The 10,000-nt window shown below is 50.7% G+C and overlaps 2 protein-coding genes across 6 annotated transcripts in view; both read left to right on the plus strand.

Annotated features, from left to right (window-relative positions):
- Positions 1-702: 702 nt before the first annotated feature.
- timm9 (translocase of inner mitochondrial membrane 9 homolog) lies at positions 703-3,797 on the plus strand. Of its 2 annotated transcripts, XM_020923778.2 has the most exons (4): positions 703-776; positions 2,927-2,975; positions 3,122-3,217; positions 3,465-3,797. In XM_020923778.2, the coding sequence occupies exons 2-4, from the start codon at positions 2,937-2,939 to the stop codon at positions 3,594-3,596; spliced, it is 267 nt and encodes an 88-aa protein (XP_020779437.1). In that variant the 5' UTR covers positions 703-776; positions 2,927-2,936; the 3' UTR covers positions 3,597-3,797. The 2 variants fall into 2 exon arrangements, with proteins under 2 accessions (XP_020779437.1, XP_055014195.1); XM_055158220.1 differs by lacking the exon at positions 703-776 and having other exon boundaries at positions 2,903-2,975.
- Positions 3,798-4,610: 813 nt separating this feature from the next.
- Positions 4,611-10,000, plus strand: part of baz1a (bromodomain adjacent to zinc finger domain, 1A) — an 18,477-nt gene continuing 13,087 nt past the window's right edge. The window contains exons 1-10 of one of the 4 annotated variants that reach the window (XM_055157697.1): positions 4,611-5,281; positions 6,347-6,625; positions 7,048-7,221; positions 7,627-7,725; positions 7,821-7,908; positions 8,261-8,365; positions 8,506-8,721; positions 8,822-8,971; positions 9,048-9,143; positions 9,837-9,975. In XM_055157697.1, coding sequence (XP_055013672.1) covers positions 5,169-5,281; positions 6,347-6,625; positions 7,048-7,221; positions 7,627-7,725; positions 7,821-7,908; positions 8,261-8,365; positions 8,506-8,721; positions 8,822-8,971; positions 9,048-9,143; positions 9,837-9,975 — 1,459 coding nt within the window. In that variant the 5' untranslated portion in view covers positions 4,611-5,168. The remainder of the gene's footprint in view (positions 5,282-6,346; positions 6,626-7,047; positions 7,222-7,626; positions 7,726-7,820; positions 7,909-8,260; positions 8,366-8,505; positions 8,722-8,821; positions 8,972-9,047; positions 9,144-9,836; positions 9,976-10,000) is intronic. The other 3 variants (XM_055157696.1, XM_055157695.1, XM_055157694.1) reach the window with 3 other exon arrangements.

Genomic DNA, 10,000 nt, shown 5'->3' on the forward strand with positions numbered 1-10,000 from the left:
GTGTGTGTGTGTGTGTGTGTGTGTGTGTGTGTGTGTGTGTGTGTGTGTGTGTGTGTGTGTGTGTGTGTGTGTGTGTGTGTGTGTGTGTGTGTGTGTGTGTGTGTGTGTGTGTGTGTGTGTGTGTGTGTGTGTGTGTGTGTGTGTGTGTGTGTGTGTGTGTGTGTGTGTGTGTGTGTGTGTGTGTGTGTGTGTGTGTGTGTGTGTGTGTGTGTGTGTGTGTGTGTGTGTGTGTGTGTGTGTGTGTGTGTGTGTGTGTGTGTGTGTGTGTGTGTGTGTGTGTGTGTGTGTGTGTGTGTGTGTGTGTGTGTGTGTGTGTTGTGTGTGTGTGTGTGTGTGTGTGTGTGTGTGTGTGTTGTGTGTGTGTGTGTGTGTGTGTGTGTGTGTGTGTGTGTGTGTGTGTGTGTGTGTGTGTGTGTGTGTGTGTGTGTGTGTGTGTGTGTGTGTGTGTGTGTGTGTGTGTGTGTGTGTGTGTGTGTGTGTGTGTGTGTGTGTGTGTGTGTGTGTGTGTGTGTGTGTGTGTGTGTGTGTGTGTGTGTGTGTGTGTGTGTGTGTGTGTGTGTGTGTGTGTGTGTGTGTGTGTGTGTGTGTGCTGTGTGTGTGTGTGTGTGTGTGTGTGTGTGTGTGTGTGTGTGTGTGTGTGTGTGTGTGTGTGTGTGTGTGTGTGTGTGTGTGTGTGTTTCCTCCGGTCCGCGCGGTGTCGCTGTGTGTTTTTGTCTCTGTGTTTCTCTGTTGGTCTCGTGTCCTTGTCTCAGCCCGTGGATTTCTCTCGGACTCAGGTAAACTGGACTAGAACCCGCTCTGGACCGGGTCTGGACCGGGTCTGGACCGGATCTGGACCGGATCTGGACCGGGTCTGGACCGGGTCTGGACCGGGTCTGGACGCGTAACCGGAAACTCGTGTTAGCCTGTTAGCATCTGTTAGCATCTGCAGACAAACCAGGACTAAACCAGAACTAAACCAGGACTAAACCAGGACTAAACCAGGACTAAACCAGGACTAAACCAGGTCTAAACCAGGTCTAAACCAGGACTAAACCAGGACTAAACCAGGACTAAACCAGAACTAAACCAGGACTAAACCAGGTCTAAACCAGGACTAAACCAGGTCTAAACCAGGACTAAACCAGAACTAAACCAGGTCTAAACCAGGACTAAACCAGGACTAAACCAGGTCTAAACCAGGTCTAAACCAGGACTAAACCAGGACTAAACCAGGACTAAACCAGAACTAAACCAGGACTAAACCAGGTCTAAACCAGGTCTAAACCAGGACTAAACCAGGACTAAACCAGGTCTAAACCAGGACTAAACCAGGTCTAAACCAGGTCTAAACCAGGAACTAAACCAGAACTAAACCAGGTCTAAACCAGGACTAAACCAGGACTAAACCAGGTCTAAACCAGGTCTAAACCAGGACTAAACCAGGACTAAACCAGGACTAAACCAGGAACTAAACCAGGACTAAACCAGGTCTAAACCAGGACTAAACCAGGACTAAACCAGGTCTAAACCAGGTCTAAACCAGGTCTAAACCAGGTCTAAACCAGGTCTAAACCAGGACTAAACCAGACTAAACCAGAACTAAACCAGGACTAAACCAGGTCTAAACCAGGACTAAACCAGGTCTAAACCAGGACTAAACCAGAACTAAACCAGGACTAAACCAGGTCTAAACCAGGACTAAACCAGAAAAGTGTTGAGTATAGTGTGTGTTGTGTGTTCATGTGTGTGTGTTTCAGTGTGTGTTGTGTGTTGATGTGTGTGTGTTTGTGTGTTTCAGTGTGTGTTGTGTGTTCATGTGTGTGTGTGTGTGTGTGTGTGTTGTGTGTGTGTGTGTGTGTTTGTGTGTTTTGTGTGTTGATGTGTGTGTGTTTGTGTGTTTCAGTGTGTGTTGTGTGTTGATGTGTGTGTGTTTGTGTGTTTCAGTGTGTGTTGTGTGTTCATGTGTGTGTGTGTTCATGTGTGTGTGTTGTGTGTTGATGTGTGTGTGTTTGTGTGTTTCAGTGTGTGTTGTGTGTTCATGTGTGTGTGTGTGTGTTGATGTGTGTGTGTTGTGTGTTGATGTGTGTGTGTTTGTGTGTTTCAGTGTGTGTTGTGTGTTCATGTGTGTGTTGTGTGTTGATGTGTGTGTGTGTTGTGTGTTGATGTGTGTGTGTTTGTGTGTTTCAGTGTGTGTTGTGTGTTCATGTGTGTGTGTTGTGTGTTCATGTGTGTGTGTGTTGTGTGTTTGATGTGTGTGTGTTGTGTGTTGATGTGTGTGTGTTTGTGTGTGTGTGTTTGTGTGTTCAGTGTGTGTTGTGTGTTGATGTGTGTGTGTTTGTGTGTTTTAGTGTGTGTTGTGTGTTGATGTGTGTGTGTTTGTGTGTTTCAGTGTGTGTTGTGTGTTGGTGTGTGTTGTGTGTTGATGTGTATGTGTTTGTGTGTTTCAGTGTGTGTTGTGTGTTCATGTGTGTGTGTTGTGTGTTCATGTGTGTGTGTGTTGTGTGTTCATGTGTGTGTGTGTGTTGTGTGTTGATGTGTGTGTGTGTGTTGTGTGTTGATGTGTGTTGTGTGTGTGTGTTTGTGTGTGTTTGTGTGTGTGTTGTTGTGTGTGTGTTGTGTGTTGATGTGTGTGTGTTTGTGTGTTTCAGTGTGTGTTGTGTGTTGGTGTGTGTTGTGTGTTGATGTGTGTGTGTTTGTGTGTTTCAGTGTGTGTTGTGTGTTCATGTGTGTGTGTTGTGTGTTCATGTGTGTGTGTGTTGTGTGTTCATGTGTGTGTGTGTTGTGTGTTGATGTGTGTGTGTGTGTTGTGTGTTGATGTGTGTGTGTTTGTGTGTTGATGTGTGTGTGTTTGTGTGTTTCAGTGTGTGTTGTGTGTTCATGTGTGTGTGTTGTGTTGATGTGTGTGTGTGTTGTGTGTTCATGTGTGTGTGTTTGTGTGTTTCAGTGTGAGGACGATGGCGGTGCAAGTGTCTGAGTCTGACCAGATCAAACAGGTGAGACTCACAACAGCCCCTCCCCCTCCTGCTCCCCCTCCTCCTGCTCTTCCTCTCTCTGACGCTCGTGTGTGTGTGTGTTGTGTGTTGTGTGTGTGTGTGTGTTGTGTGTGTGTGTGTGTGTGTATGTGTGTTGTGTGTTTCAGTTTAAAGAGTTCCTGGGGACGTACAACAAAGTGACAGAAAACTGTTTCATGGACTGTGTGAAAGACTTCACCACCAGAGACGTGAGAGCGGAGGAGGTACAGAACCAACAAAACACAGACACACACATGTCATAAACACACACGTGTGAAGTCGCCCTGTCATCGTGTGTGTGTTGAGTTGTGTACTGAGTGTGTGTGTGTGTTGTGTACTGAGTGTGTGTGTGTTGTGTTGTGTACTGAGTGTGTGTGTGTTGTGTTGTGTACTGAGTGTGTGTGTGTTGTGTTGTGTACTGAGTGTGTGTGTGTTGTGTTGTGTACTGAGTGTGTGTGTCGTGTGTTGTAGTCGAGCTGCTCGGAGTCGTGTCTGCAGAAATATCTGAAGATGACCCAGAGAATCTCCATGAGGTTCCAGGAGTATCACATCCAGCAGAACGAGGCTCTGGCGGCAAAGGCGGGGCTCCTGGGGCCGCGCTGATGTCATCGGGAGGAGGGCGGGGCTCCTGGGGCCGCGCTGATGTCATCGGGAGGAGGGCGGGGCTCCTGGGGCCGCGCTGATGTCATCGCTGACCTCATCGTGTGACCTGATCATGTGACCTCTGTACAGTTTCATGTTTGTGTGATTTATTTTTATTTTTTATTTTTATTTTCATGTGAATAAAAGTGAAATCTTCTTGTCCGTGGTCCACGTCTGTTTAAATCTGCAAAATAAAACCAATGAGATTCAGATTATTTTTATATTTTATTCATTAATGTAAATAATTCAAAATAAATTTATTAAAATATTAAATTAATGTAAATAATTCAAAATCAAACCAACATTTTATGAAATTCTGCTAAATAATTCAAACTGTCACTGTTTTTTCTCCATCTAAAGGAGTTTATCACCAACATGATCTTTGACTTCTATGTATCGATAAAAAATATGAACTATTTTTGAATATTAGTATTATAAGAACGTTTTTCATCCACAAAAACAGATTTCTGAAATGTAAACCTCTTTTTTTAAATAACATTTATCAAAGAGCTGAAACATTTTTTTGCATCTCTCGCTTTTACGGACACAAGAAGAACGCGATGTTTCTAAAAGAACTGATCACGAGCTCTGAACTCTGACCCCGATCTCCTCATTTATTTATTTTCCTTCTGGTTTATCGCGATGAATTTCTTGACCATTTAACATCGATAATTTGTTTGTATCATATAATTTTACATAAAAAAAAAACGTTTAAGGACGTCACTACCGGGCCCCGCATCAGTCACGGAGCGGACCAATCAGCGCAGAGGAGGTCACCAGGACCCGCCCCCTTACTCACAGCGCGCGGAGATTTCACGGACACGCGCCTCGGTCGGAATCCGAGAATTTAAGAAGAAAAACACGAATAAAACACAAATAAAACACAAATAAAAATCATAAACAACAGACGACAAAACGGAATAAAGCGAAAAGATGCGTTAAAGACAAAATTCTTTTATGTAAAGGCGTAAAACAGAGAGAGCGCGGGAGAATCCTGTGGAAAACTGAACACAGGCGCTGTTTTTATTAAGAGACACTAAAATCACGAGTCACACCGCCACAGAGTGAATATAAAAGTGTAAAGTTCGTCTCTGAAGTTCGTCCTGCGGTTGTGGTTCGGGTTCGTGCGGTTGTGGTTCGGGTTCGTGCGGTTCTGGAGCCGCGGGGGTCGCTGTAGTTTCGGGTTTGGCCGCGCGGAGCTCTCGTTTCCGCGTGTCCGTGGAGTGCGGGAAAACTTGGTCAACAGCCGCGGGACTTCAGCCCGGTTCCGCCGCGGAAAGTGCCCGGTTCGACCCGCTTCAGGAGCCCGCGTGAGCCCGTGTGAGTCCGTGAGCCGCGGACCGTCCGTGGAACTGCACACGACCGGACCGAACCTCGACAGGAGCCGTGTAGCGGCGGAGAGAGCGCGGAGCCGCGGGTCTGAGCCGCTCCATGCGGTGGGCAGATTATCTCTAACAAAGAGCCGACGGTCCCGCGTCCCGCCGCCGACACACGAACCCGGAGCCCGACCCGGTTCCGACCCAACAGCCGGAGATGCCGCTGCTCCACCGAAAGCCTTTCGTGAGGCAGAAACCCCCCGCGGACCTGGACCCGGACGAGGAGGTGTTTCTGTGCAAAATCACCCACGAGATCTTCCGAAGCTACGAGTGAGTTTACTCCGAGTTTAGTCCGGGTTTAGTCCGGATTTAAACCGGGTTTAAACCGGGTTTAGTCCCGCTTTGGTCCCGCTTTGGTCCGAGTCAGACCCGGAGCTAGACACGGTACCGCCCGGTCCACACACGGGAGTTTGGACGTGTTCTTAGCGGACACAGAGGCACCTGTCCCGGCTGTCAGAGCCCGGAGCCGGTGCGGCGCTAGCTCCGAGATAAGCGGCTCCAAAGTGTCCCGAAGTGTCCCGAAGCGGACGGAGCGGGGACAAACTTTGGGTTTCCCGGTCGATCCGGACCGTAAAGTCCGGGGAGAGTGCGGTGAAAGCGGCTGGGGGAGTCCGGGGCTCGGGGCCGGGGCACAGTTAGCCTGGACCGGAGCTAATCCCGGGCTAACGCCGCGCTCCCGCCGCGGCTCCGGACAAACCCGAACCGAACCGTGTCAGACCCCGAACTCCAGATCTCACACACACACACACACACACACAGACACAGACACAGACAGACAGACACACTCACACACACACACACACACACATACACATACAAACACACTGAGTTTATGTGCAAAGTTCTACAAAACCAAAACAAATGAGTCAAAACACACTGTGTGTGTGTCTGTGTGTTTGTGTGTGTGCGTGTGTCTCTGTGTGTGTGTGTTCTGTGTCTGTGTGTGTGTGTCTGTGTGTGTGTTCTGTGTCTGTGTGTGTGTGTTTTCTGTGTGTGTGTTCTGTGTATGTGTGTGTGTGTCTGTGTTTGCGTGTGTGTGTCTGTGTGTGTGTGTGTGTGTTCTGTGTCTCTGTGTGTGTGTTTTGTGTGTGTTCTGTGTGTATATACAGTATTTATATATTTGTGTATAAAAAGTTTACTTCTGTTTCTGTATTTGCCTGTTTGGACTCTGGACCACAGTCCTGGTTTGGACCTGGTATCATTGTTTTTAGTCCTGGTTCAGTTTCGACCTAGTACTTTTTTGGTCCTTGTTCAGTTCAGGTTTAGACCTAGTTTAGTTCGTCCTGGTCCTGGTCCTGGTCCAGTCCCGGTCCTCACCCCGGTCCTCTCGTGCAGTGAGTTCTTCGAGCGGACCATCCTGTGCAACAGTCTGGTGTGGAGCTGTGCGCTGACGGGTCGAGCAGGCCTCACGTACCTGGAGGCTGTGGAGAGCGAGCGTAAGGCCCGGTCCAGTCTCCAGAACTTCCCCGAGGTTCTGCTGAAGCCTCTGCTGCTCCTGGTGAAACAGAGTCAGAGCAAACGTCTGTCCGAGCTCTGTGAGGACGTCTACGGCTTCTGCAAAGAGAGATACTTCCCCGGAGAAACAGTCGATGTCAGCACCCGAGGAGGAGCCAGGTAAGACCCCAGAAGACCCGCTAGGACCCCATAAGACCCCAGAAGACCCGCTAGGACCCCATAAGACCCCAGAAGACCAGCTAGGACCCCATAAGACCCCAGAAGACCAGCTAGGACCCCATAAGACCTGCTAAGACCCCATAAGACCCGCTAGGACCCCATAAGACCGCTAGGAACCCATAAGACCCGCTAGGACCCCATAAGACCCGCTAGGACCCCATAAGACCCGCTAGGACCCCATAAGACCCGCTAGGACCCCATAAGACCCGCTATGACCCGATAAAACCCGACAAGACCTGTGAAGACCGAGTTTACACCGGGTTTACACCTGGTCCTGGTCCTGGTCCGGTCCTGGTCCGGTCCTGGTCCTGGTCCTGGTCCCGGTCCCGGTCCGGTCCTGGTTCAGCGGTGGTGTGTTTCAGGCTGGCGTGTCGGGTGCTGCAGGTTCTGTCTCCTCAGTCGAGCTCAAACGGGTCTGAGCTCAGTCCTCACGCCAGGTCCAACGGCGCCGCCAAGACCCACCAGGACTCCATCATTATCAGCGACAGTGACGAAGACGAGCTGAGCACGACGCCGCCGCCGCCGCACCTCAACGGGTAATGCCCCTTTTTTTACTTGTTTTGGTTTGTACTTTTTTATCACTGTTCTGCAGGATCCTCGGGTTTGGACTTCAACATTTTGTTCCAAATCCACAACTGAACATAAGAACTGACCAATCAGACGCTGCCTTTCACCTGATTGGCCTTGACACTCATGGTCAGATTTCAAACATGGACGTGTGTCCAGACGAGGCTCTGGAGCTGTGTGTGTGTTTGTGTTGATGTGTGTGTTTGTGTTTGTGTTGATGTGTGTGTTTGTGTTGATGTTTGTGCGTTGATGTGTGTGTTTGTGTGTGTTTGTATTGATGTTTGTGCGTTGATGTGTGTGTGTGTTTGTGTTGATGTTTGTGCGTTGATGTGTGTGTTTGTGTTGATGTGTGTGTTGTGTGTTTTGTGTTACAGTAGGCGTGGGAGGCCTCTGTCTCCGTCCGTGTTTCGTTACACGGTGAAGTCGGTGAGTGGAGAATCTGAGGCTTTTACTGTGAAAGCAGCTCAGCTCAGGTAAGACAGCGCCCCCTGCTGCGCGTGTGTGGGCATGTGCGTGTGTGCGTGTGTGTGTGTGTGTGCACTTGTGTGACAGTGTGGTGTTGTTTCAGTCGGAGGAAGAACGTTGTGTCCCGGGAGAAGCTGAAGTTGCTCTTCAAAAACCACTGTGAGCCTCAAAACGGAGCCATCGTCCTGAAGGTGAGTCTGTTTACCTCCACAGGCGGGTCACACCCGAGGACAGGCGGGTCACACCCGAGGACAGGCGGGTCACACCCGAGGACAGGCGGGTCACACCCGAGGACAGGCGGGTCACACCCGAGGACAGGCGGGTCACACCCGAGGACAGGCGAGGCTCGGGAGTCTCACCTGTGTAAATGCGTCTGTGACTGAATAAAGGAAATGAAAGGTGCACAGATCCAGTCGTCCTGATTCCCTCTGTTACAGTTACAGTTCGGTTTAAACTCTGAGCTAAACTCATCACATTCTGACCCCTGACCTCTGACCCCTGACCTCAGACCCCTGACCTCTCTCTCTTTTTCTCTCTCTTCAGGCGTCCACAGTCTCCAGGTTTGGACTCTCAGACCTGAACTTCACTCAGTTCTTCCCTGATGAGCCTCCAGTTTTCAGCCACTCCTCCAAGAGCTCACCTGGACAGGTAACACGCACACACAAACACACACGCCAACGCTACCACCAGTCCTGGTTTGGTCCTGGTTTAGACCTGGTTTAGACCTGGTTTAGTCCTGTTTCAGACCCGGTTCCGTCCTGGTTGTCAGTGCTCTGTTTGGTCCACAGGGGGCGCTCTCTCAGCTCAAGGCCATGGAGGAGAAGCTGAAGCTGCTGCAGCAGAAGGAGGACATGACCCAGAAGAAGAGAGAGAAACTGAAAGAAGAGAAGAAACGACAGAGGGAACTGAAGGAGGAACGAAGGAGAGAAGAGGAGAAGAGTGGCCAGAAGAACCGAGAACATCTGAAACACAAGAAAGTGATGAAGAGAGCGGAGAAGGAGAAGGTACGAGAGGAGGAGAGAGGAGGAGGAGGAAGGAGAGAGAAGGAGGAAGGAGGAGGAGGAGGAAGAGGGAGAGGAGTTTAAACATGTGTGTCCCCTCCAGAAAATCCAGCAGAGACTTGAAGAGGAGAGGGAAGAGCTGAAGAGAGACGAGGAGCGCCTCCTTCTGAAGGAGAACCTCAAGAAGGTCCGAGAAGAACTGAGGCAGAAGAGACTGGAGGAGAAAGAGATGAAGAGAGCGGAGAAAGAGAAGGTAAAACACCTGTGAGACGAGGAGGAGGAGGAGGCTCAGTCTAAACGTGTTGTTCTTCTTGTTCTTGTTGTTTCAGGAGCGAGAGAAGCTGAAGGAGGAGAAGAGGAAATACGCCGAGAGAATCAAACAACTGAGCAAACCCACAGAGGACCTGGACTGTGAAGATCTGCAGGTACATGCACCTGAGAGAGGAGGTCCCCACAGGGAGAGAGAGGAGGTCCCCACAGGGAGAGAGAGGAGGTCCCCACAGGGAGAGAGAGGAGGTCCCCACAGGGAGAGAGAGGAGGTCCCCACAGGGAGAGAGAGAGGAGGGTCCCCACAGGGAGAGAGAGGAGGGTCCCCACAGGGAGAGAGAGGAGGTCCCCACAGGGAGAGAGAGGAGGTCCCCACAGGGAGAGAGAGGAGGTCCCCACAGAGCGAGAGAGAGAGGAGGGTCCCCACAGAGCGAGAGAGAGAGGAGGGTCCCCACAGAGCGAGAGAGAGAGGAGGGTCCCCACAGGGAGAGAGAGAGGAGGGTCCCCACAGGGAGAGAGAGGAGGGTCCCCACAGGGAGAGAGAGGAGGGTCCCACAGGGAGAGAGAGGAGGGTCCCACAGGGAGAGAGAGAGGGGGTCCCCACAGGGAGAGAGAGAGAGGGGGTCCCCACAGGGAGAGAGAGAGAGGGGGTCCCCACAGGGAGAGAGAGAGAGGGGGTCCCCACAGGGAGAGAGAGAGAGGGGGTCCCCACAGGGAGAGAGAGAGAGGAGGGTCCCCACAGAGCGAGAGAGAGGGGGTCCCCACAGGGAGAGAGAGAGAGGAGGGTCCCCACAGAGTGGGGGGCCTTTGGTTGGCTTTCTCTGCCCTGTGTCTCACATGTCTGTTGTCAGGAGCTGCCCCTGCCCGCCCCGGTGCAGACTCGTCTTCCCTCTAACCTGTTCGGAGAGGCTCTGATGGTTCTGGAGTTTCTCAGATCCTTCGGGGAAATCTTCGATCTGAAAGACGAGTTTCCTGACGGCGTCACTCTGGGTGAGGACGAAAAATCCAGATTTTA

Source organism: Boleophthalmus pectinirostris, unplaced genomic scaffold, assembly GCF_026225935.1.
Source record: "Boleophthalmus pectinirostris isolate CB_2022bp ecotype Guang Dong unplaced genomic scaffold, ASM2622593v1 HiC_scaffold_10, whole genome shotgun sequence".
Classification (NCBI taxonomy): Eukaryota; Metazoa; Chordata; class Actinopteri; order Gobiiformes; family Gobiidae; genus Boleophthalmus; species Boleophthalmus pectinirostris.

Bases quoted from the DNA above. Each gene is read 5' to 3' on its own strand.
- timm9 (XM_020923778.2), top strand. From the start codon at position 2,937: ATGGCGGTGCAAGTGTCTGAGTCTGACCAGATCAAACAG. The intron at 2,976-3,121 runs GTGAGACTCACA...TGTGTGTTTCAG, and splicing joins AGTCTGACCAGATCAAACAG to TTTAAAGAGTTCCTGGGGAC. The intron at 3,218-3,464 runs GTACAGAACCAA...CGTGTGTTGTAG, and splicing joins GAGACGTGAGAGCGGAGGAG to TCGAGCTGCTCGGAGTCGTG.